Below are 27741 nucleotides of genomic sequence, written 5' to 3'. Positions count from 1 at the left end.
ATCATACCTATAGAAATATTTTAATTGGCTACAAAACACAATTATAATGCACAACCTCGACCTTTTCCCAACAAATCAGAAATAGGTTAGAAGGGACATACTGGTATAGCCAGTGGCAACCAGTCGTGCCCACCTCTTCTCAGCTCCATGTTCACTGATGTCATGGTGTTGGCCTGAATCAGCCATGGTGGGAGTGGTTCTACCACAGAAGTCAGCATCTGTTACAAATCAGGACTTTGTTTCTGTTTTTTTTTTTTCCTTTTCTTTGCTTTTGTCCTTCTTCCTTTCCCTTCCTTCCTTCCTTTTTTGTTATTTTTTTTGATATCATATATATCAGGTTTCTAATATATCAGGTTACTAATGAGTTCAGCTATCAATGTTAACAACAGCCTCTGGCAAAGTTGTGGCATTGTGCCTATTTATAAGAACTTTTTAACATTAAGGAATTCCCTTATACATCTCCATACAACAATTTTGATTTAACGTGAGAAGATTCCAATAATGTTAAAGAATTTAAAGGAGAAATGCATTTGCTTTTCGCTTATCAGTTTTAAGGACTATTTCTATATTTGAGGGGAACAAGAGGGAGAGGTTCCCCATACTCAGATGCTTTAATGTCACAGATGAGGATACTGAGGCTTACAGCACCAGAGATATTCTTCCAAGGTTACAAAGTTAGCCACAAATTCAGGTCTTGGTCTCAAGTTGCTGGGACTTGTTTTAATACTGCCCTTAAGGTTCATGCCACAGGATCCAGTTACAGGCAGAACTCACTTTAACAAAGGTTCATGCAATATGTCAATATCGAGATAATTGTGGTATCAAAAGCCAAAGTAATGGGATTTAAAAATGAAATAACTCAAAAACCCAGTGTATATGAGTTGGACAGAATGGACATAGCTGAAGAGAAAACTAGAAGAAAAATCAGAAGAAAATACCTAGAATGAACTATGAAGAGATAAAAGAATGGATAAATCAGAAGAGAGGATAAGAAAAATACAGTGAATAGGTTATCTAATGAATGATGGGAGATGCAGAAAAAAAAAGGAAAAAAAAAGATGGGGGAAAGAAACAATATTTGAGGAAAGAATGGCTGAGAATTTAGCCAAAATGGGTGAAATATATCAGTCCCTAGATTTAACAATCACAAAGAAAAACAACGATACATGTGAAGTATATTACAGGCAAAACTGCTGAAAACCAAAGATAATCAGAAAAATCTTAAAAGCAGCCAGAAGAAAAAAGACATATTTCCTCCAAAGGAGCAACCACATGACTTTCTATGACTTCTCAAAGAAATAATGGAAGCCAAGAAACAAGGCAACAAAAGATTCGTCTGCAGAGGGCTGCCAGTGTAGAATTTGACACTCAGAAATAAAACACTTCTAAAATGAAAGCAAAATACAGACATTTTCAGATGAGAAAATTTGCTACCAGGAGACCTGAGCTAAGGGAAATATTAAAACTTATCCTTTAGATAGAAGGGAAATTTTCCCTGGTCAGAGATTTGGGAAGTAATAAAATGCAATAAAAAGAGAATGTGGATAAATCTAAATGAATAAAGCACATATATGAAAATATATATGAATAAAAAGAATAAAACTGGTTGAAACAAACCTTGCAGTGGTTCTGAAAGGGATGATATCTACATATTATATATTCATAATAATAACAATGGCATATAAACTGAGGAGTAAATGGAGGAGTAAATAACGTGTACTGAGGGTAAAAGTTGAAATTAATGCTAGCATTTATGTTAAGAATGTATCTGTTAACTATTAAAGTAAGTACAAATGACTGTAAAACTAATTTGAGAAGAAAAATGGGATATTAAAAACAATGAGCTTGAAGGTCCAATACAACTAGAAAGTAAGAAGACAGCAGACTAAAACCTAACAGCAGTTGCTCTGTTAAATGTAATGAATAATGATAAGATTTAATTAAAAAATCTATTTAAAAGACTTCGCTGCAATTTATAAGAAGACATCCAAAACATATGGATGGGGGAGGCTGAAAGTAAAGAGTTAGCGAAAGATGTACCATACAAACACTAGCCAAAAGAAAACTGGTAGAGTTATATCAAAAACAGTCAAGATAGACCTTGTGCCCCTCTTCCGGAAAACCATTACTAGTGATGAAGACAGAAACTTCTTAATGACAGCATTCAATTCAAAGGAATATAAACTAATTCTTTGTTTTTATTTATTATAATTTAGGTTTTAGGGTACATGTGCACAATGTGCAGGTTTGTTACATATGTATCCATGTGCCATGTTGATTTCCTGCACCCATTAACTTGTCATTTTGCATTAGGTATATCTCCTAATGCTGTCCCTCCCCCCTCCCCCCACCCCACAACAGTCCCCGGAGTGTGATGTTCCCCTTCCTGTGTCCATGAGTTCTCATTGTTCAATTCCCACCTATGACTGAGAACATGCGGTGTTTGGTTTTTTGTCCTTGTGATAGTTTACTGAGAATGATGTTTTCCAGTTTCATCCATGTCCCTACGAAGGACACGAACTCATCATTTTTTATGGCTGCATAGTATTCCATGGTGTATATGTGCCACATTTTCTTAATCCAGTCTATCGTTGTTGGACATTTGGGTTGGTTCCAACTCTTTGCTATTGTGAATAGTGCCGCAATAAACATACGTGTGCATGTGTCTTTATAGCAGCATGATTTATAGTCCTTTGGGTATATACCCAGTAACGGGATGGCTGGGTCAAATGGTATTTCTAGTTCTAGATCCCTGAGGAATCGCCACACTGACTTCCACAATGGTTGAACTAGGGAATATAAACTAATTCTAAGTCTGTATTGCAACTAATAATTTTGCCAAAAATAGAGCAAAAACTGATAGGCTTTCAAAAAAAAACAAAAACAAATCCACAATCAGAGTAGGACACTCTTCCAAAAGTGGTAGAACACTAAGCAAAAAAAATAACGCAGCCAGAGGAGACGGGAACCTTCTTGCCAGATCCTCCAGGTCTCAGCCTCTCACAGCTCTCACCTCTCTGTCTCTCTGAGGTGCATTCAGGATAATTTCTTCAGATTTGTCATCCAGCTCATTCTCTCCTTAGCTGCATCTAATCTACAATTAAACTTATCCATTTAGGTTTTCTTTTAATATTCCAGTTATTACATGTCGTTTTAACGTCTGGAAGTTCTATTTTCTTCCTAATCTGCATTCGTCATCTATTTTGGTGTCTTTTATTTCTTTATTTCTTTAAATACGTTATACCTATTTATCCTAAAGTCTCAAATTATACAACTGAAGTCCTTGTGAGATTTTCCTGTTTCTTCTGATTTTTATATCTAGAAAAGTTTTGACTTACAAATTCCTAAGGGAAAAAAAATGACCCAAGATCATTATACCCAGCTAAGCTGCTCTTTACACATAAAGGAAAAAGACACTGGACGTGGTAGCTCATGCCTGTGATCCTAGCACTTTGGAACACCGAGGCAGGTGGATCACCTGAGGTCAGGAGTTCGAGACCAGCTTGGCCAACATGGCAAAACCCCATCTCTACTACAAATACAAAAATTAGCTGGGAACGGTGGCGCATGCCTGTAATCCCAGCTATTTGGGAGGCTGAGGAAGAAGAATCACTTGAACCCGGGAGGTGGAGGTTGCAGTGAGCCAAGATTGCACCACTGCACTCCAGCCTGTGTGATGGGAGCGAGACTCCATCTCCAAAAAAAAACAAAGGAAGGAAGGAAGAAAGGAGGGAAGGAGGGAGGGAGGGAGGGAGGGAAAGGAAGGAAGGAAGGAAGGAAGGAAGGAAGGAAGGAAGGAAGGAAGAAAGAAAGAAAGAAAGAAAGAAAGAAAGAAAGAAAGAAAGAAAGAAAGAAAGAGAAAGAAAGAAAGACAAAAGAAAAACCTTCCCCATCACAAAAGGACTTAAGGCATAGCGTTCCAGGACATCTTCCTGAAAACACTCAATGACAAAACAAGGCCAAGCAAGAAAAGTTAAGTATTTTAGAACTAAGGAACAGGATGAATTAATCTGTGTAAATACAGAATCAAGACTAAACAACTCTGTACATTAGGATTCTGAAATCAACTGCCAATGATGGTACATTTATAATATAAATGTATAATAAGATGAAATTAGTAACTAGAGGGGGCTAAAGAAAATACATGGCTGCTAATTTATTCATATTTCATAGCAGGAAACCCATAGTGCTATCTAAAATTACCATGTGTAATTCAAAAGTGATTCCAACACCTCAACGTTATTATAATTTTTTTTTAGTTTAGACAAATCTTTCAGCAATTAATACTTCTTATGGTAAAGAAATATTCATTGGATTTTAAACAATTTCTTCACTTTTCCTTTACTGTCTTTTCTTCTGTTAAATTCAAGTAAAATTCAGAATTTTCATTAATTAAGAATGAATGAATGAAGAATTAAGGATTCCATTGTCATAGTTACTCCGTCAGTCCCCATCCCCACCCCAGGCACTTTTCCATATCTCCCCTTGCGCCTGCCTTAATCTCAACTGACCTCTGTCTGGTTCCACCTTCACCTGTCTCTGTCCATGCCTCCCTCCCTCTTGCTTTTCTGCCGACCTGCCTATTTCTGTCTGCCTATTGGTCTATATCTGCTTGCTTATTTCCATCTCTGCCAGCTGGCCTATCTGCACCCACCTGTTTGTTCTTCTACACCTGCCTGCCAGTTTGCCGATGTCTATCAGTTCACCTGTAAACCCCCCTGTCTCTCTACCAGCCTGCTTTCTGTCTGTTTATAATCCTTTCTTACCCATCTCCTCTCTGCTGGTGTCTCATCTATGTTGCTAGCCAGGCCCCAGCCATATATACACATATAGAAAGACCACACTTTCTTCTAACATTAATGGTGGTGTTTCGAGGGATTTGCTTTTGCTTTCTCCTCTATAATTACATATACAGAGAGACTTTGTTTATCTAATGAATATACTTTTTTAATAAAAATAAAGCTGTTTAAAATAAAACCAACCAATAAAACAACCTAATGAACAAACATCCTTTAGAGCAGTGCTTCAAACTTTTCAAATCATAGCCTAAGTAAGACACGTTACCAAAGGATATATCCATTTGTATATATAGTATTGTACACACATAAATAAATTAGAAGTTTCACAAAGAAATAGTAATCCTTACAACTTGAACTACACTGTGAAATATTTGTTCTATTTTATTCTGTTTCATTGTTAAAAAAAAAAATACTAGTTTTGACTCACTAAGTTGGTTTCATGACCTACGAATAGGTCACAACAGGTAGTCTGAAAAGTTCCAGTGAGAAGATGAGTTTACAGTGAAGTGATCCAGTGACCAGGACTGCCTACACGAAGCATTCAACCACTGCCTGGCCTTCCTGCTGGGGGTGGCAGCAGATGAGGGCTACCCTGAACCTTGTCCTACTTCAGTTACTGTGTATTTCCACCACCCACATTCAACTCACTGAACTACCCAGTCCAAGGTGACCCACACCAAGTGGTTCTTTAGCCTCTGCCATGAGCCTCTCTGCCCCAATAGCTCACCAGCATTTATTCTCAAGTCACTCATGGACATCTGATCTACCATCTCACACTGTTCTCTGCAGCATACACACACACCTTATCTCTCCACTGAGAATGTGCATTTCTTGAATATCCATTTTAAACTATAATAACCTTTAGGCTTAAATATCTGTGAATCTTCATTTAAAATTGAAAAAACAAAGTTATTTTGAAAGAAGTCACATTTTGTTTTCCATAAAAGAGAAATTCATCATTGACCAAGAGAGCAATAAAATGCAATAGTAAAACTCATTCCTCTTTTCCCAAATGTTTCTATTTCAGTATTTTAACAACACATAATACTTATATTTTAAACTTCACATACACAGTTACTCTTTCAAATTAGATCTGGTTAAGAAAAATTATAAAATATAAATGTTTTTAAGCTTCATGACACTAAGATGTCTCATAACTTCAGTCATATGTAGTCTATAGTCACCTCAATGATACAAACTACTTCAAAATTGAATTTAGATTGGGTTTAATATTTAGACTGAATTTAGAATTTAGAGCACACTATTGCCAGGGGTAGGATGCCAATAACAGATACAGTCAGAATTATTTGTATGATAAATTAACGATTACACAATAAAGGTAAAACCACATCAATATAGCATTTATCTGTTGTCTAAGATCTAAAAGCCTTGCTAATGTCATCTTATCTGATATGAAGTATTTTCATTCAAGCATTTAAAAATGTTACTATAGATCAGAGTCAGCAAACCATCCAGCCTGCTGCCTATTTTTGTAAATAAAGTTTTTCTAGAACACAGCCATCCTCACTTGTTACATGTATCTCTGGCTGCTTTCTTGCTACCATAGCAGAGTTCAGCCCCTGTGACAGAGACGTACGATCCACAGGGCCTAAAATATTTATTATTTGGCCTTTTGCTTTAAGAAGTGTGCTGACCCCTGCTATAGATCATACACTCCAGGACCTTAACTACTTCAAATCAAATGTTGCCATGGACCTTTCACATGTACAACAGGAACATGAATATGACAACATTAATGTAGGGAATGGGGTAGATTTTAAAATCGTGGACTATTACGATAAAAAGAAAAGTTGTGGCAGTATGACGTGCGCAGTACTACCTAGAAATGGATGACACAGAAGGATGGGAGCTCCAAGGAGAGGGCTGCTAACCACAGTCAAAGAAAATGGAGAGGAAAGGAGTGAGCAAAACTCCTGTGTGACTTGTCCAGTGACTGTCATAGGAGGAGAGGGAGATGGGGAACCTAGGAGCATTAAAATTAAGATGCAAACATGAATATAGGTCCCTTTGAAGAAGCAGTCAAGTCAGGAGGAGAAGCTGATATTAGGGGAAAAAAATGAGCCAGGCTTTGGTCTTGTTATCATTAAGATACTACAGGAACGTCAGACTGGATGGCACGTGGGGATTTTAAAAGGCAAGTGTAGGAGGCACCCAGTGCCACCTTGTCTACATTGTTCAGTGACAATGTAGACACTGAGAGTCTACACCTGGTTTACCCAGTCATTCTGCCTGATTTTGGCCATGTGATTAGTTAGGTCTAAAAGCCCTCTCAGTAAACTTGTGCCCTGTCTTCCCTGAGACAGACATCTCACTCTCATGTTGGTGAATCATGATCCTGAGAGGGCACACTTTCTGTGCAGCAGAGGGAGGGCCCTTGAAGCTGTGCTCAGGTGGAACCGGCCTCTGTAGCATTGCATTATGCTTTCCGGCTCCTGGTGTGGTATATCCTCTGCCAGTAACAAATCTTTCATGAGTATACAAAACTTGTTTAATGAAATTAATATTTTTATTTACAAGTGAGGTCCAGACAAAAGGCTTGACTGGGAGTCATATGCCACAGTGGTTGCTGACACTGGACGGGCAGTAAAGGCCCCAAGGAGGCAAGTGTAGAATTACAGCAGAGACTTGAGCCCTGAATCTTGGTTAACACCTGTAATTTGGGGTGAAAACAAAAAGAGGGGCTAAGACATGAAACAGAGAAGACACAGAGAGTGAGAAGAACCAAGGCAGTGCCGGGCCACAGAACCAGAAAAAAATATTTTATAAGTGGAATGTTAATTGCAGACTAAACAAACATTTTCTTAAGTAAAATTTTTTCTTCATTAAAATGAAAATATGGTAAAATCTCTACACTGCTATGGATTAGGTTGGGACTTCGTTTTTGGTTGATTTTTTGTAATGAAGTCCCAGAAGTGAGAGGGCCAAACATTCACTATCTCGAAAACTTGCCTCGCCATAAGAAGTTCTCTGTGGTGCATTCCCGTCATTCATATGTCCAAGACTCTTCCTCTCCTCCTCACCTACAACTGGACTCTGCCATTCAAGGGCTTAACCTACTTTTCAGGTCTATGGACAAAACAACTATTCCGCCTCATATACACATACCCACAAGTAGGCCACATTCCCTGTTTTCAAGAGCAGCAGTATCTAGTCAAGTGGCGCTGGCCACATGCCACACTCCAGACCTGTGGGAGCTCTGTTTGCTGTGTTGAAGGCTAGGGATGAGTTTCTCCACAGCAGCACTACCGACACATTGAGCCAGATCTTTGTCACGGTGGGGGTGGGGGCCATTCTGGGCATTGCAGGATATTTAACAACATCCCTGGCTGCGACCCGCTAAGATGCCAGTAGCACCCCCTCCCCAGTTGTGATGACCAAAACTGTTTCCAGACATTGCTAATGTCCCCTAGGGAGTAGCATCAACCCCAGTTGCAAACTTCTGATGTCACTCATGGCCACTAACCATAGCCTGGGCTTCTGACCTCTTCTGTCTCCTTCCTTTGCTCACACCTCTTTTCTTATTTTGGCCTCTGCTCCTTTCTTTCCTTTTATTCCCCTTGCCACCTACCTTTTTCTCTTGTGCCATAAATAATTCTATCATATTGTGAGTGCCACACGCCTCTGCAGAGTTTTTGCAGAAACCTCCAGCTCCTCAGAGAGCTCCTTGAGGCTCTGGGAATAAGACTGGACTCTTCTTTGCTATGTTCATTTGTTGCTGGGTATTCAGGAATGGCTTTCTTCCCACCTAACTCTGGGTTTACTTTGTTATAAAAACATGAAAGTATTTGTCTCAGGATTTTGCTCAAATATAGAATTTTCCCTCCTTGTGTAATTATTTTTCAACAACAAAATTTAAAAATCACAACAATCCACACAAATTAAAAGATTAGAGGGATCATTCTTTATTATTCAGTTCTGTAACATAACCCAACTAATCAATTCTATTTGTTGGGGTGTTACAAGTAAAAGAACATGAAACGAAATCACTTCCATTTCAAGAACTTGTAACACACACACACACACACACACACACACACACACACTAACCTGGTGAAATACTTCATTCACGAAGTTGACATAACCTCGTGTTGACAAGAGAATCCGCTGTACCATTTCATACACCATTCGGTGCTCTTCTTCAATGCTACAGAGGCTGGAGTTGCTGAGTCTTCGGTCCGACAGGGTGCTGCTGTTAGAATGGCTTTTGTCCTGCTCCGTGGGCCCACCACCATCCAGCTCAGGCGCTCTCTCCTGCACAGCACCACCACCAACAGTCTGGAAGAAAGTCAGCACACTTCCCAATGATGCTCACCCCCACTCAAGAACACCTGGCAAAACTTCAGTCTTGCCTTGTTTTAAGTAACTCTGGTTACCACCAACGTGCACAGGGTACAGCAAATCAAAACCAGCTTGAAGCATGACAGGCTCCAGAGCCTGTACTTACCAATTTTCTAACTAACCAACAAATCCCTCCCAACTCAGCTCTTTTAAGAGGAAAACTACTAAGTTATTTCAGAAAGGAGGGCTGTGAAATTTTCCCAATCTAAAAGATTTAATTTGCATTGTACAACCACAGCATAAATTAATGTGTAAAAACATTGTATTATCATCACATCAGGTCTCTACACTTTAGCATTTGCTCCTATGGTCACAGAGATTGGAATATTCAGGGGACTTCTTGCAGCAACAATGCTAGGATGCATCATTTGATTCATATGACTAAGTGGCAGCTTGACAGTGGAGTGTGAAGATCTTTAAAGGGTATTTTATCAGAAGAATGCTGATCTGAGCTTTATCCTCAGAATCTTAGGTCAAACATAAATAAATATTCACAAAATTTTAAACATTAAAAGACTTTAGGTTTGCAAAGAAATGAAGTAATTCATGCAATCACTCACAAAGCTTAACACTGATTTCTGCTCTCGTATCCACATAGAATTAAAGGTTTACTCCAAACAAAATATACATATAATTTTGCTTCATCTTTGCAAACTCCATTATTACTTTTAAGTGTCAAAAATATATAGCCCAAATACAACTAAAATTTACCCACTGTGAATATTTTTTACAAGAAGAGACAAGATATGAATAGTACAAAACAGTAATTTCAGTAACTACCAAGGACAGTTTGAAAACAAAACAGATATCCAATAGTAATCTCTAGAGAAAATTAATGGAATATTATACTTGTAATAATTTTTCTCTTCATGCCTTAATTACTAAGCCTGTGTGGCTTATGAAAGGCACTGTCACACTGTGAGATGTGCTCACCTATGGAAATTATTTTATCTTTTTGACAGATCCACTATCTTCCACAGGAAAACAAAACTTTATTCATTTTATTCTTTTTCTATCTGAAGCCACAGCAGGAATGACTCAAGGATGAGTATGGTACAGAAAGAAGAGGCCCAAACTAAGTCTCAAAAACTTGCTCCTCCACATTCCTAACTGTAAGGCAACGCACTTGGATTTCACATATACACACACATATATGTTAATCTGTAGGACACAGAGGCTAGATTAGGTCTAAAGTCTCTTATGGCTCAATAACCTGTGACTTTTTGACCCATAACTCCCATTTTCCCCACAAACTAAAAAAGAAAAAAAACAATATGCACATAGATAGCGAATTAAAGACGACCACAAATTCTTTAACACTCCTTCCACAGAGACATGAGGCTCATGTCCCCTCCCCTTCATCTACATGGGCTGTATGACTGCTTTAGCCAGTAAAATAGAGTGGAAGAGACCTAGCCAGTATCAGACCCAGGCCCAAGAGGCTGACAGTTAACAATCCCATCTCTTGAAACATTTCACTCTTAGAGCCCTGAGTAGGCATATGAGAAGTCCAACTACCTTATTAGCCAGAAAACAGAACAAGAAGTCCCAGATGAGCCCAGCTTTCCTTTCCAACTGCCCTCATCAAGTAGTAGGCATGTGAATGAAGTCATCCTGGACCTTGCAGACCAACCAGCGCTGGTGGGCTGAATAATGACTTCCCCAAGGATGTCCTAATCCCCAGAATCTGTGAATGTGTTACCTTCCATGGCAAAAGAGACATAACAGATGTGATTAAGTTAAGGATGTTGGGATAGAAAAATTATTTTGGATTATCCAAATGGTCCCAATATAATCCAAGGGTCCTTGTAAGAGGGTGGCAGGAGATGAGACAAAGAAGGCTAAGTGATGATGGAAACTGGGAGAAAAGGTGGTGTGATGCAGGGCCACAGCCAAGGAATACAGGTGGCTTTTAGAAGCTGGACATGGCAAGAACACAGGATTCTCCCCTAGAACCTCAAGAAGGAACACATCTGTCAATAACTTGATTTTGGATTTCTGACTCTCAGAACTGTAAGATAATAAATTTGTACTGTTTCAAGACATTGAGTTTGTGAGAATCTGCAATAATGGCAGTAAGAAACTAATATAACAACTTACTGTGACATACAGTGGCAGTCTCTAGAATGGTAGTGGCCATTTCTAGGGACAGTCATCTGCAGGGTATGATGGCACAGAAGGTACAAATGGCTGTCAGCCCAGCACTCTTTCTCTCTCCCTACCAGAACCTCAGTCCTCTGTGTGCCTCCTCCCATGCACCTCAACTGACTTGCAGGAAGCTGACCCCATCCACAGTACTGGGGGACCAATCTGTTTTGTGGAGGCCAATCATGACATCTCCTGGCCCATTCACACACCCAGCTTCTTATTTTATTATTATTTTTTTGAGACAGAGGCTCGCTCAGTCGCCCAGGCTGGAGTGCAGTGGCTCGATCTCCGCTCACTGGAAGCTCTGCCTCCCGGGTTCACGCCATTCTCCTGCCTCAGCCTCCCGAGTAGCTGGGACTACAGGCACCTGCCACCACGTCCAGCTAATTTTTTTGTATTTTTTTTTTAGTAGAGACGGGGTTTCACTGTGTTAGCCAGGATGGTCTCGATCTCCTGACCTCGTGATCCCCCCGCCTCGGCCTCCCAAAGTGTTGGAATTACAGGCGTGAGTCACCGCGCCCGGCCCCTAATTGATTCCCAAGTTCCAACCTTTAAGATGTTAAAAAAGCTAGATAGTAAAAGTAGATGACTCACAACTGTGAAGAGTCAACTAAAAGAAAAAATCAGAACCTGGAAGCAGTGGTTAATTTGCTGTTCTTTCTACTTTTCATCATCCAGATGTACTTTTCAAGAATGAGCTACTTATTTTCAATAAATACAGGTGACGGTTTTCTGATCTTTTTAAACCAGAGAGGAAAGGTTACACCCCTTAAGACTTTTTTGAACTGAGTGACAATCACTTAAGATGTGACATAACTTTACCAAAGAGCATGACTGAGTTTCCTACACATAATTTCATACAGATTTTTGTCTGCCTGATAATTGTGGTTCAGAACTAACTGCATTTCTCTGACTGCTGGTGAAATCAGGGGTCCTTGTAGTCTGCCTTCTATGAGCTGCCCTTTCATCTCCATAGTCCATTTTTCAGTGGGGTTGTCTTCTTACCAGTCCGTGGGTACTCTTTATATAGCAGAGATATTAACTCTTTTAATAGTCACAATGTTACTTCATAGTCTATTGATTGGATTCGGCCTTATGTAGTCTTTTGACATAAAAATCTTTCACTATTTTTTTTTAAATAAAGTCAAACCTCATTTCTTCCATGGCTACTAGGTCTTTCTGTCTCTCTTTCTTTCTCTTTCTTTTTCTTTCTTTTCTTTTCTTTCTTTCCTTCTTTCCTTCCTTTCTTTTCTCTTTCTCTTTCTTTCCTCCTTTCCTTCCTTCCTCCCTCCTCCTTCCTTCCTTGTCTTTCTTTCTCTCTTTCTTTTCTTTCTTTCTTTGTTGAAATGGGAGTCTCACTCTGTTGCCCAGACTGGAATGCAGTGGCACAATCTTTGCTCACTGCAACCTCCACTTCCCAGGTTCAAGCGATTCTCCTGCCTCAGCTTCCCGAGTAGCTGGGATTACAGGCACCCACCACCACGCCTGGCTAATTTTTGTATTTTTTGTAGAGACGGGATTTCACCATGTTGGCCAGGCTGGTCTCAAACTCCTGACTTCAAGTGATCTGTCTGTCTTGGCCTCCCAAAGTGCTGGGATTACAGGCGAGAGCCACTGCGCCCAGCCTACTGGGTCTTATTTCTACCTAAGGTAGTCTACCACTTCCCAAATCTAGACACTCTCCTGGATTTTCCCTTCTTTTACAGTCTCGCTCTGTCACCCAGGCTGGAGTGCAGTGGCGTGATCTCGGCTCACTGCAAGCTCCGCCTCCCGGGTTCACGCCATTTTCCTTCCTCAGTCTCCTGAGTAGCTGCGACTACAGGCACCCGCCACCATGCCCGGCTAATTTTTAGTAGAGATGGGGTTTCACCATGTTAGCGAGGATGGTCTCGATCTCTGACCTCATGATCTGCCCTCCTCAGCTTCCCACAGTGCTGGGAATACAGGTGTGAGCCACCACACCAAGCCTACATTTCTTCATTATTTTGTTTTTATTGTAGACCTTAAATAAATCTGACATTTGCTTCAGTATGTTGTAAGAGGCAAGGTTCTAGCCAATTATTCCAATACCATTAATTAATGATTCTTTCTTTTAATCTTGACTGACATCCTGTGGGGGGATGTGTATGTGTGTGAAGGAGAGACAGAAAGAGATTGCAGGATTGCAGATTTGATTAGATGTTCAATACTAATCTCAGTCTCATTCCTTTGAAGCAACCTGTCTGGAAACCTATACTACTGTCTCTTAATTCCTGAAAATCAAATGTCTGTTTAGGTTTGTATCTTGATAATTTTTCCTGTGACTCAAAGACCCTTTAAGTTTGAGGCACGCCCTTTTTTTTTTTTTTTCTTTTTTTCAGTTCAGATAAACTCTTATTATTCTCTTCTTCTTCCACCCACCTAATATTTGTAAGGTAGGGACCTGTACTTAGATCTTGTCTACTAATTTCTGATTTCTAACTCTAAATTTTTAGTCACTGTGGTGGGATATTTTTTTAGAAAACTAATTTTTTTCTTAGCAATAATCATTACCATTTTCATTTTATTTGCTAATTTTTTAAACTAAGACATTTAAAGTTTTCTTAAAACTTTCTTTCAGCAAGTCTTTCATTGTTCTTACTGTAACTGCACCTCCTCGGATCTTAAAAATAAGTTCTCCTCTAACTCTTCAGTGACTTCTCCCCAGTGGAGCCGCATGCTCTAGACTGTTTGGTGTTCCTCCATCAAGGTTCCTAATAACCTTGAAGCACAAGAGCCACTTATCTGCCTCCTCAGGTCTGTGCATTCTTTCAGCTCAGGCCTAGGTTGGACTTCTGGGACTTCCAGGGCATCGGCAAATCTGCAGTCAGTGGACCACACTTCCTATGCCTGTTCTTGGGGACAATAAACAAAAGAGCACACAACACCATGATCCCTTAGTGAAGTGGCTGCTCTCTGACCTCCACAAATGGTAGCGCTCCACCAAGTCCCTAAGCAACTCAGCCTGTTGGGAAAGCCCCCATTTGTGTATGGCTGACCAAGGCCAAGAGAGAAAAAGCACGGCCGGCCCCACACAAGGAGAGGTCTCTTCTGAAGCCCTCAGGGAAGAGGTGGCCTTCTCTTCTAGGGGCCCCACCATTGCTCAACAGCCAGCCCCAAATCCTGAGCTGCTGATCTACTTCCCTCTCCTGAGATGCCAGAGGGCGCTTGGCAGCTTCACAGGTCCTCTCCAGGGGCCACTAACAGTTTCCTAAGTGCCTTCCAGCTATTGGGGCGTGGTAAAGGCAAGACAGGCCTCTGTTCTCATGCTCAGAGGCCACTAGTACTCAAGTGAGGAGAATGAGGAGGAGCCAGGAGTGTGCACACAACAGCCATCTTCTCAGAATGGCTCCCGAGATTGCATCATCATGGCAGTCCCAACAATGCACAGCAAGTGATTCAAACTCACAACTCCCTCTGAAACCTTGGCATTACAGACAGGGTAGGCCAATAAAATCACTTACCTATAACCAACAACCTGTAAGAACCAGTAACTCTAATAATCAATAACTTTGGCTATGTTCCAGTGTATTTTATTACACAAGCATTAACAGATAAAAAGATGATGAATGGCATACCTGGATGATTTTAGGCAATACATCAACTCCATTTTTAGTGTTTTGTGTTGCAGTTAGATACTTTTTTTCCAAAAAGAAGGTTACAATCCACTTAATAAAAACAACACGAGCTGCCATATATGGAATTTTTGTACTGTAAATGTTCTCATTGTCTCGAGTTGTAGTAACGTACACAGGCTTTGGTCTCAAATGGGGGATGTCTGGCACAAGAAAGAACACATGATTGATTAGGTTAATAAATCATAACATTATGTAATCCCTACAAATGTTTTGGTTTCCAATTAAATCCAATTTTTGGTTGTCTAAATAGCAACTAAGAATGAAGAACCACAATTATTAAAAATGGCATTTTTTTGGTAGGCTCCTTTCTGATTCCGCCTTGTGATCTGACTGAGTGGTGATGGTGATTGTATATGTATCTATGACATACAGCTATGGAAAAACTAAGCTAATAGCTATTTTTAACAATTTTGATAAATTACATGAGACTATAATAGTAAAAATCGTTTCACATACATTATACCTAATTTAATTTTATTTTATAGCTAGAACAAATGTAAAAGTACATATGAACTTTTAAAACATCATTTTAGGTATTTTAACATCTAACACTGCAGTGATTAAATCCACTGAACTTTAGAGTTTTATATCCTTTTCCCTTTAGATGAATCCAATGAAACAGAATCAATATTATCTACTTTATATTTAAAAGAATTCAGAAAGTCACATTTCACCTTTGAGGCATCAAATGCTACCTTTTCCAAAGACTGAATAAGAAGTCAATTTCTCATTCTTTAAATTCCATAATCAATATGAAAATTTTATGGTACTGGATTTGAGATACTACTTGCCATAAGTTCAACTCTCTATCTTAATAATTTTTGTATATCTGGAATACCTGTATGAGGCAGAAAAATGATCAACAAATAACTTTTGATCTAGGAATATTAACAATATACCATGTTTTTAAAATGAACTTAGACTACATATAAAATCAGAAACAAATTTTGAAAAAATATTCACATATATAGCTAAAGAAATACATGTCCCAGTGCACCTAAAAGTCAGTAATTCTACATCTTTCAAAATGCACCAAGTTTTGGCTTCTCTCCCCGTGTGTGTGTGTGTGCGTGTGTGTGTGTGTATGTGTGTACGCATACATAGAAACAAACAGAGCACAGACAACTGCATCAGGTGACCATGTTCCCCAAACAAGTAACATCTCGTGTCATCATTTCCCCTCCAAAACTGTTTTTAATTATTCATTTGAACTAGTTTTACCTGTTTTAAATAATAGGGAGAGGAAGATTTGACCCCCAACCTTTACTACTCTAAGGGATGCTTCTGTCCTGTGAGTCCTCATTTCTTAAAGAAGAAAAAAACATTAGGAGCCAAATTAGAAATTCCTTTCCATTTCCTAGTCCTCTGGGGCTTACTGTCCATAGCTTGTCCAATCACCTAAAATTTGGTTATCCATAAGCACCTGTCAGTAGTAGCTGCTGGATGCAGGACCCAGCATAAAATAAAAGGCATACAATGGCAGCTGTTTACCTTGGGCTGGCCTCCAGTCACGGAGCAAAGCCTGAGGTCACCATACCCCACCACCCACAAGGAAGGACTTTAGGAAATGCAGAGATTTTTACATTAAAAGAAGACAATGTAATTATACCAAAAATATCATAAATACATTTCAAATTATTTCTGAGTATAGGAGCCACGGTTCCCTTTTACTGCTGTGAGCTGAGGTATATCTTGGTTGGTACAAATAATTAAAATCACTTATTAAGAAACTTTAAACATTTAATAATGAAGTTACCATTCAATACAAAAATAAAATGACTATTTTACTTTAAAATAATCAAAGGTCACTTTGAAAGAGACTGCATTGCTTTCCTTTGGATATCCTCTATACACGGCTCCAACAGTACTTACCAAGTACAGGTTTGTAGATGTTTGTTAACTTAGTAAATGATGGAAATAAATGAGGAAGATAATACTTTCGAAACAATGTAAAAAGAAATTTAAAACCAGTATCTTGATTCTCCTTATTCTTCCACTCCAAGCTCGCAGCCTTTGGATAATATGTGGAAAAGAACATATGTATATTTATATTTCAAATTAACATATACTAAACTGAAGTGTTGTTATGTTACTAAAATTCCTAACCTAAATGTAAAAAATGACAAATAATATTGACAATCATGTAATGAAATAATAACGAAGCTCAAAAGATGGCAGGAATGAATACTTCAAAACAAAACCATAACTATGTTAAAAACAGCATTTTTACTTAGAACCAAATTGCTCAATGATATCATATCTTTTACAACATGCTGTAATGTATCATGCCCATATTTTTTCTCTACGTTTTTTGTAATTATCTAACATTCTTTGTGCCTTTAAAATATTTAGTCACAAACAATCAGGTGCTTTTTTCTAAACTCAGAAAAAGGCCATTTACAATAAATAGAAATTAAAAAAACAATCCCTCTCAAGAATTTCATCCAATGTTACCTACATGTAAAATCAATATCAAAAGGCAAAAGCCATGGAATCTTGGAAAATGCATTCTCCGTATTAAAAAATTCAAAGGCTACGATAAACCAGGCATGCCAGTCCACTATGGATGAAGTTTAAATCTTTCCTAGTGTTGAGATAATATCCTCCCCCTCAAAAACCCATCAGTGTTTGCATAGTGGGAGCACTCCAAAACTGCTCAATAGCTGGGACCACCTCTCAGGAGCCAGGAGGACAGCCTGGTTACACAAGTGCAGTCACCCCCCGACATGACTTAGGGAAACACGGCCCTTAGAGAAGACCTGTCGGTGGTTCCTGATGCTTGTTAGATCACAAAGCACTCTGAAGCAGGGCTTCCCAACCTCCTTTCTGACATGCTCACTTAGAAAATGAAATTTGTGCAGCACCTGAGGTAAAGGGATGAGATGCTTTGGCTACCACAGGGGCAGCGGGACTCAGAATCCATAACCTGCCAAAAGCTGTGCTCTGAGAACTCATCTCAATCGACAGAAAAGAAGGCAGAAGGGAGGCACAGATATGCACCTAAAACTCTGCACACAATTCGGAAGTTCACAGTCTGCATGCAAACCTCTATCCTATATCAATTCCATCCACCTTATCTGAGGTCACACAACTCATTAGTGACACACCTAGAATGAGAACCCAAGGCCCCCGACACAAGTTCTGGATACTCTGTTGATTTTCCAGGATAAATTGAATGTCCAAACACTTCTGAACAGCTGGCATTTGAGATGCATCTAGAATGGGCCATTAGATTTCAAATGTGGAGTTTCCAGAATACGAAAGCATGCCCCAGTCAGGTTCTCAGGATTTTGAAGTCCTGTGTTTCTGTTGCTGGCTAAACGGAAAGGGGCAAGGAAAGGGGACAAAATTGCTGAGTATTCAGAAAGAGCAGCCAAGTACTGAATCTTGAGAGACAGCAGAGAAAAGCACAGTTCCCTAAAGAAAACTAGAAAGGAGTGAAAGGAAGGGAGGAGAATTGCCAGAGAAAATATCAGAAAAGGAGAGAATCTCATAAAGGAGGGGTAGTCAAATCCCCTCAAAGAACAAGGAGAGCAAAACCTGAAGTGTGCCCTCCTTCTGGGCTGACCCTAGAACCCTTGTGGTTTGGGGCTTGCCACTTTAGCAGTGACAGGGCAGAAGGCAGCTAACAGTGGGTGTCAAAAGAACATGAATGAGGATGTGAACTCAGTAGAGATTATTACTTCAACAACTCAGTTGTGAAGGGGAAGACAGATACTGGACAATACCCAGGATGAACTCAAGGACAAGAGAAGTATTTGCTGAGAAAAAAGAATCAGTACATTTTATTCTAACTATTATTCAGAAATCTAGACCAGAAGTCACAAATCTATTAATATCATAAACCAGTTACTTCAGTTCTGTATGCAATTGGTGCATATGAGAAAAAATAATACATGGCATAAAGGAGGCCTGTGCCAATGGCACAAGGAGATCGCTCCATGTGCTTCCCTTCAGATCCCCTGGTCTGCTCTGCCTATTCCTGTCCACCTGTTCAGCCTCTGGGCCCGCCTCCTCCTTCAACCCGTCTTGCAAGCATAGAGATTAGGGGTAGGAAAGGAGTAAAGAGAGAAAAATGGTTTAAACACACTGACAAAATAGTACATACAGCTGGTCTTGCTGAAGTGACCTAAAAAATGGTACAAACTCTGCATTTGCTGAAATATCACATAAAATCACCTCAAAGAAAAAGAAAGAGGAAAAAACATAGATACACAGAGAGAAAAGAGGCAATATTTCCTCTTTCTGCTGAGAATAAACCCATCACTGAAATAGTCACAATTTTTCTCTGACCTGAATAACCATATACTTCAACAGTATTTGAAGAAAAAAGCAGGTTTGGTCTTCAGCAATCTTCTCCCCCGATATGGCTGGCAGGAGTGGAGTGATTTCTTCTGGATATATCTTTACTGAAAGGACAGAAAATGATGAGAGCTCATTCACCAAAGTTAAATTTTAAACAGAATTTAGGGTTTTAAAAATGGTCTCTATTAAAATACATCTCTCCATCCACTGAAGCTGCTCACACTGAGGAGCACACTCCAGGGCAGTGTGCATAAAGGGCCTGGAAACACAGCCCAGATGCCCACGAAGCGCCTTCTCCTGCTGCATCATTCTTTCCCATTCAAATTCTGCTTTGGTCAGCCCGAGATCAAATGCCAGTCACTGAGCAATAACGCAATATACAGTAATAAATCAATGGTCCCAACAGGCAAGTTCCTTGAAAACTCACAGGACACAAATGACCACCATTAATAGTCCCATGAGGCCACTACTGTCCTTCCATAGATGCTGCAGGAAAATACAGTGGCAGAATAAGATCCTGGTGAGCAGATGAATGTCCACTTATGAACAATAGTGATAAGAACAATAAAAACAATAGCTTTGGATGGTGGAGTTTAATCTCATTAACAGCCAGAAAACCAGTCCAGACTTCCCATGTGTCTCTACTTCCTGCTACTGCCAACATCTGTCCCCTCCTATTCCTGCTTCCATCACCTCAGTACATTTCTCCTGTCATCATTTCATATAAAATAAGCTCCAAGTCTTTTTATTCTAAGTTATGTAAGAATCTACAGTGAATATGAAAGGGGAATAATTCCTCTTCAAACTCTATCAGGATTTCTGCTCAAGAAAATGAAAAAGTAAGAATTCCTCAATGTAAGTTCAAGAGTAATTTCAACATAGGAGATCTGCTAACATAACTTACCATCAGCTACACTAGGGCTGGGATTGATGAGTGTCTCCAGTGTGCAAGGGCCCCTGGATGACACGACTGCTGGGAAACCAGGCACCAGGCAAGCAAAAATCAGCACCTGCTCTTCTGCACAGTTTGTCTGAAGTGCTTGAAGCCACAGAAGAAACAGCCTGATTCCTTCACATCTTATCTAAAAACAAAATTAAAAACAATGAAAATGAAACACATGTATTTACAGAAATGCATTACAATGTAGCATCAGTCTTGAGAAAGAAAAACTACAAGTTAAAGGTGTGTTAAGTAGTAAACCAAGTTCTTCACTTAGTGACAAATAAGCAAAGATGCTGTAAAACAGCACAAGAGTTAAAAGCCCGGGTTCTGGAGCCAAAGTGCCTGGGTTCAAATGTAAGCTCTGCCACTTTCTAGCTGGGACCCATGGAGAACCACTTAACTTCTCCATGCCTTAGTCTCCCCATCTGTAAAATAAGGATGATAAGGCATTTACCACAAAAGGCTATGATAAAGACTGAGTTAACATATGTAAACCAAATAACACAATGGCTGACTCCCAGTAAGCACTATGTAAGTGTTTCCTGTTAATGGTATCTTATTCTGTAAGGCAACATTACCCACGGCCTCAATTATCCATAAAAACAATGACAAAGATAATCTCCCTCCAAATTTACATGTGCTATCACTATAATATGCCATGTTGATAATGTTCTTGAGAATCAGAAGACATGGAGCTAAATAACCTCAATGAGACAGGGCAGCTCTCCTTATACCTTATGTCCCTATTCTATTTCTCCAACATCTTTGCCATGCTCTGAATTGCAGGCATCACACTGTAGAAAACATCAACATAGGGAGATGTGTCCTTTTTCTTTCTTTACACTTCAAATTTATCCCATTCCTAGAACTCAAAAGCACATGTCCCTCAATTTCTGTATTCCTAAATGACTGAAAAGATTATGTCAATAAAAAAAATAAGCAAAAGAGGTTGAAAAAATGTCACATGCAGCTGAAAGATGTAGTGAGCTCCAAATGCCAGCAACTGGAGTGACTGCCTTATCTCCTTTCAATTAATTCAAGGTCGTGCTGACTCCACCAGAGCAAGAATATTGCAAGTCAAACACAAGGCTTTGCCAGAAAACCAAACCAAAAAGTGGAGAAGAGCCAAAATAAATAAATAAAAATATTCTGCTGACTCCCAATAGAAGCCAAAATACACTAGGAAAGACACCCCAGCTGGTGACAGTGCTGCCCCATTAACGGGGAAAACTCACAGTGTACTTCCAAACACACTCCTGGACTCCACCACTGTTCTGCACAAACCTCCATGCCCACTCACACCTGTTCTCCTCTCCCAAGCAGGTAAAATGACTGGTAACATTACTATTCAGCCATCAGACCGAGAAGAGAGGAGAGGGGAGGGGACAGGAGGGGAGGGGAGGGAGAAGAGAGGAGAAGAGAAGAGAAGAGAAGAGAAGAGAAGAGAAGAGAAGAGAAAAGAAGAGAAGAGAATGGAAGGCTCTACGTATATCTTTTTCTTTTTTTGGGAGGGGGTGGGGGGATGGAGTTTCACCCTGTTGCCCAGGCTGGAGGGCAGTGGCATGATCTCAGCACACTGCAACCTCTGCCTCCTGGGTGGAAGCAATTCTCCTGCCTCAGCCTCCCGAGTAGCTGAGACTATAGGTGTATGCCACCATGCCCGGATAATTTTTGTATTTTTAGTAGAGATGGGTTTCACCATGTTGGCCAGGCTGGTCTCGAACTCCTGACCTCAGGCAATCTGCCTGCTTCTGCCTCCCAAAGTGCTGGGGTTACAGGCGTGAGCCACTGTGCCTGGCCAGCTCTATGTATATCTAGATCAAATTATATTTAATTGAACAAGAGGGAAGTTTCTATGAAATTCTATCACAAGTCTCCAATTTTTATATGTTAACTGTATTTAAGAGAACTAAATATAAATAAGGGTAATTATAAACATGAGATTAATAACCTGATGGGTTTTAACTATAAGCCTATTTCCTTAAAATAAGAGAGACAAAATATAGAATCTACAGTGAGGCTAGGAATAACTCACTTCGTTTTTTTCCAACATGTGAGAAACAGTTAACATATCAAGTTTTAAGAGGCTGTGATTGTTTAAGCCAATGTAAAACAACCAATATATTAGCTTATTAAAGGCATTCGCACAACTTAATTAACTCCAAATGAACTACCTTTCATAAAATATTCATCCCAGGCTGAATTTTTTCTGCCACTTATGTTTTAGGGTAATCTTATCTCAGCATCAAGATGTATATGTTATAATAAAAGACATATCCATTTCAAAATAAACCAATTTTAACCTATAAATCTGCCACAAATAAATATTCAAGAGTGAGACCCTGTTGTTCTTTTCTCCCACAATGGCTCTCATAATTAGTAAAATTAATTAGAGGCAACTATAATTTTAACAACCAGGTTACCAAGATGGACAGAATCAAGCATGTGAGCTCTGAAGCTTAGAGGGCGATTGCCCTTCCTTTTTCTGATGATAAAACTGGAGCAGTCAGTGCCTTGCCCATGGTCCCCACCCATACCCAGCAGAATCAGAATTAGAACTCAGAACTCTAAACTCTGAAGCCCAACCCATTTTCTCCTAATACTATTTAAAATGTCTCTCACAATAAGTTATGATGTAAGAACAAAACCCTAACAATATAATTTCTCAATTAAAAATTAAAACTAAGTCAAGTGGTTTCTAAAGATCTTTTTTTCCAAAATGCCCTAACATTGTTACTTTGTGGCATTAACAAATTTAAGAGTAATAAAAAATGCCATTACACGATAAAATAAATACCTTAATAGAATTTCCAGTGTGTAGAAGCTTCTTTAAAGTTGAGCCTGAAAGTTTAAAATAATGAATTATAAATAGAGTATATAAATGCATATCAAAGATCTATTTTAAGAAAATGCATACTTATGACAAAAATATACTTTTTAAAAATAAAAGGAAGAAGGTTGACCTTCAGAAGCAAAGCAATGTCACAGAGGGAAAGACGTTTTCAAGATAAAAGTACTTTATGTATCTCTTCAGAATTCTTTTAAAACAGTCAAAATGATTGATATTAAGGTAAGCCAAATGCCCACAGTGGATTATGTGCATATATCTCTTGTCATGCATAAAATGGATGCTTTTTTTTTTAAATCTCTAAAGGTAAAAATAATGTAAAACAACTGCCCACAAAACATTTTTACAAGAACATTTTACAAATACTCAGAATGGCATGTTTCTCTCCTGGCAATGACAACCACATTTATGGGGTTCGGTCCCTCAATAAATCCTCTAGCAGAGCGCTTTGGTCACTGTCAAGGAGGCAGAATCAACGCTGACTCGGAACTCCAGTCAACTACAAAAACTTTGGTGCTGCAGCCCACTAGAATGAGAAAAGCTTCTCTTAGGAGGATGGAACACTATTACTAAGTCTTCTATAAATGTATTCATGACCTCAGTGTGGAGATGGCAACCCCACCTAAATATCTTATGTAGCCTCTAAAACGGGATCTTAACCTCAAAAAAGGAGATGACCTTTTAAAACAGAAATATACTGAAAATCTGAGGCAAGAGAACTTTCCTCTCAGTCAAATTTCAGATCTTTTAAGAAAAAAATTACTCAGATCCTCTGATGAAAAGTTTGTGATAGCTCTTTAACAATTAGATATCAAATCATATTTACTCCACCAATGAATTTCATAGAGCTCCTCTAACAAGAGAGTCAGTGTTTTGGCAACTGATATGAGCCACAGCTACATAGATAAATACATATATAATAATTAAATGCATACTCTTTAGAAGTTCATTAGCCAGAACAAAATCACTGGCAATCCGAAGGAACCTTTTAGAACGATTCTACTGTTCATAACACCTAACACTAGGGCTTGGAGGAAACACATCATCATGACTCAGACTAGGTTCTAGCACTTAAATAACTAATATTCGTGCTTGAGTGAAGGAAGCGAAAGTGTCTCCCCTTCCCCAACTTCTCCCTTCACCAAACTGTATCCAGTAATTTTTGGTCTAGAGCCAGAATTTACTAGGCTGGCTCTCTCTGTCACAGCTAAGGTTCAAGTGTCCATCTAGCCCACACCTTTCCTCAACCTCGGGCCTTGTTCTTTGTCCCCATGTTCATCCATTCTTGGACAGCTTGTTTTATGTCAGTTTAACATCTGCTTCATTACACCTTATGAGGACCTCATGGTGGCTGGCAGAGCCAACAGATACTAAACCTCCCAGGAAACCTAATGATAAAGTCTGCACAGACAGTTCTCTTTCCAGTCATCTGGCTAATCCATCATCTTGCAACATATTCTTGGAAATACTTTCTCCTGGCCATTGTGTGTGACCATTGGTGCGTGTTAGTCCTTCCCCTTCTTAAGATGGGTCTGGCTTGTTTTTGGTGGTGGTGGTGCTTTATTTATTTATTTATTTTGAGACACAGTCTCGCTCTGTCACTCAGGCTGGAGTGCAGTGGCACGATCTCGGCTCACTGCAACCTCCACCTCCTGGGTTCTAGCAATTCTCCTGCCTCAGCCTCCCGAGTAGCTGGGATTACAGGTGCATACCACCATGCCAGGCTATTTTTTGTATTTTAGTAGAAACGGAGTTTCACCGTGTTAGCCAGGCTGATCTCGAACTCCTGAGCTCAGGCAATCCACCCACCTCGGCCTCCCAAAGTGCTGGGATTACAGGTGTGAGCCACCGCACCCGGCCGTTGGTGTTGTTTTTTAAGTATTTGCACTACCTACAGATGCCTATAACCACTGTTCCTTACACACAGAGGAGAAAAATACATATAGAAAGGGCATTACATGCAGACATATAGAACACATGACCCATATTGGTCAATGGTCCCAAGCTTTTTAAAATTTATCTGGTGATTTGTTACAGCAGCAACAGAAAACTAATAAATATGTATTTGATCTAGTCTATTCTGTTGTATTGAAAAACTCGTTTGTACATGGGAAGCAGTACAGCTTAGCAGTTATAAGTCAGATTCAGAAGCTAGACTGCTAGGGTTCAAATCTAGGTTCTGCATTTATTAACTGTAACCTAAGTTAGTAACTTCATCTCACTATGCCTGAGTTTTCTCATCTGTAAAATGGGGTGACAATAGTACCTATCAGACAACTGACAGTGAGATTTAAACGAGTTAATATATATAAATGCACAGAACAGAGCCCGGTATGTGGTAAGCACATTTTCCCCACAGGACAGGGAATCAGCTATTCTCTAAGGAACTCTTTTTCAATAATAAAAAAAAATATAAGCAAGAAAAACTTGTGCAGTGGAGGCACATAGCATGAGGACTGGTAATAAGTAGCTGAGAACCCTGCTTGGCCTCTGTAGGGCTTTTTTTTTTTTTTTTTTTTTTGAGATGGGGTCTCACTCTGTAGCCCAAACTGGAGTGCAGTGGCACAATTTCAGCTTACTGCAACCTCTGCCTCTAAGGCTCAAGTGATTCTCATTCTCCAGCCTCCCGAGTAGCTAAGACTACAGGCACGCAACACCATGCCTGGCTAATTTTTTGTATTTTAGTAGACACGGGGTTTCACCATATGGTGATCCGCCCGCCTTGGCCTCCCAAAGTCCTGAGATTACAGGTGTGAGCCACTGCGCCCAGCCCTCTGTAGGTATTTTTTAAGGCCTTAAGTTCACAAAGATATTTCTACTTTAACATTATCTAGTCATTTCCCATTTTGTTTTAATTTTTAAGTTCCTCTATATATGTCATGCCTGTTTGGATTTTTAAACTTCTTATCCAAACTATAATTATACCCACCCCACCTCTTCTGTGCTTCATCAACCCTACTGGTTGCCACTTTATTGACCACGGGAATAACTGAAAGAATAAGTAAATAAGATCTAATTACTTGGGCTGATTCTATGAATTTCTAATTTCTATTGGCTAACTTTTACTACATTTTAGCCATATATATCCTTTGAATGTAAGTCTTACTACTTCTGAAGAGGCAGTAAAAACAGGGCTGTGACTAGTGAGAGAAGAGTGTAGATTCTGAAAAAAATTTAAGGGATACCAAAAAACTCATTAATCAAGATAAATATTTTCATGCAATGGTTTTTTAAAATTGCATTTTAAAAATGCAAAGAATCCATAATGAACAATATTAAATCTTTAAATACTAATGTTCCACTGAACCATATAGGAACCAGAGGGAAAGGAAAAAGGGTATACTTCTGTATGTGTGTTTCTATGTATTTTTAATGTTTTTTTTCTTTTACAGAACATTAAAGTAGCTGAAAAATGTAAAATTGGATGTATTAAAACTCACAGCATTAAATATTTTATTTATAACAAAAAACGTATTATAGTATTACTTTCCTGGCTCTGAAGAAAGCAAATTCATCAATAATATTTTCAAAATCTATTTCTTTGCTTCTCATTTTAGATTGTAAAAATTGTCACATTTGACAATTTCTCTTTGAACAAGTAACAATCTTTGAAAGATCTTTTAATAATATTTTTAAGGCCAGGAGATCATACAGATATTTCTAACCTAAAACTTTAACATTATGAAATCTTTTCTTATATAGTTTTAATTTTTTAAAACCTCCTTCTCAATATCATGCTTCAAACCAAATTACACACAATGCAGTACACCATCAGCATCAAACAAGGAGCAAGAAAGGGAGAAACTCCCTCTGGGCTAATGGTATGCCAAGCCTGCTAGAAGAGGCCAGTGGAATAGGAACAGAGAACTGGCACTACAAGATCCACACTAAGCATGAGGAACCAGCATTCCACTAAAAATTTGAAATTAACATAAATTAGCTCAAAATGGATCAAAGACCTAAACTATAGAACTGCTATATGAAAACATAGAAGATCTTTGTGACTTTGGGTTAGGCAAACATTTGTTACACATGACACCAAAAGCACAATCCATAAAAGAAAAAACTGATTAACTGGATTTCTTAAAAATTAAAAACTTCAACTTTTCCAAAGACACTATTAAGGGAATGAAAAGACAAGCCAGAAATGGGGAGAAAATATTTCCAAGGCATCTATCTGAGATTTTTTTTAATGGGCAATAGATTTGAACTTCACCAAAGAAGACAAAGAAATGGCAAATAAGCACATAAAAAGATGCTTAAGATTATTATTATTAGTCAATGAGATACCGCTATCACTAAAATAAAAAGACTGATCATAACAAATGTTGAAGAGAACGTGGAGTAAGTGGAGCTCTTACGCTGCTGGTAGGAATATAAAATGGTACAACCCACTTTGGAAAACAGTCTAGTAGTTAAACATACACTGTTACATGGTTCAGCCATTCCACTCCCAAGAGACAGGAAATCGTATGTTCACACAAGGACTTGAGCATAAATGTTTATAGTAGCTTTACTTATAATAGCCCCAGATGCTAGAAACAATCCAAATGATCATCAGTACGTGAATAAATTATGGGATTATGATATATCCACACAATGGAATACTGTACTACTCAGAAATAAGAAGGAATGAACTATTAATTCATGAAATAATATAAATAAACCCTAAAATAAGTATGC

General features: G+C 39.0%; 1 protein-coding gene across 5 annotated transcripts in view; it reads right to left on the bottom strand.

Annotated features, from left to right (window-relative positions):
* RALGAPA2 (Ral GTPase activating protein catalytic subunit alpha 2) overlaps nucleotides 1-27741 on the bottom strand; it is a 337491-nt gene that overhangs the window by 243914 nt on the left and 65836 nt on the right. For all 5 annotated transcript variants that reach the window (XM_055265963.2, XM_063634225.1, XM_063634226.1 and 2 more), the window contains exons 5-10: nucleotides 23008-23051; nucleotides 20172-20349; nucleotides 19256-19371; nucleotides 16835-16973; nucleotides 14903-15102; nucleotides 8868-9095 (exon numbers count right to left, since the gene is read on the bottom strand). In XM_055265963.2, coding sequence (XP_055121938.1) covers nucleotides 8868-9095; nucleotides 14903-15102; nucleotides 16835-16973; nucleotides 19256-19371; nucleotides 20172-20349; nucleotides 23008-23051 — 905 coding nt within the window. The remainder of the gene's footprint in view (nucleotides 1-8867; nucleotides 9096-14902; nucleotides 15103-16834; nucleotides 16974-19255; nucleotides 19372-20171; nucleotides 20350-23007; nucleotides 23052-27741) is intronic.

This window comes from Symphalangus syndactylus, chromosome 24 (assembly GCF_028878055.3).
Source record: "Symphalangus syndactylus isolate Jambi chromosome 24, NHGRI_mSymSyn1-v2.1_pri, whole genome shotgun sequence".
Lineage (NCBI taxonomy): Eukaryota > Metazoa > Chordata > Mammalia > Primates > Hylobatidae > Symphalangus > Symphalangus syndactylus.
The sequence above is the reverse complement of the archived record's forward strand: the minus strand, read 5'-3'. Positions and strand labels throughout refer to the sequence as shown.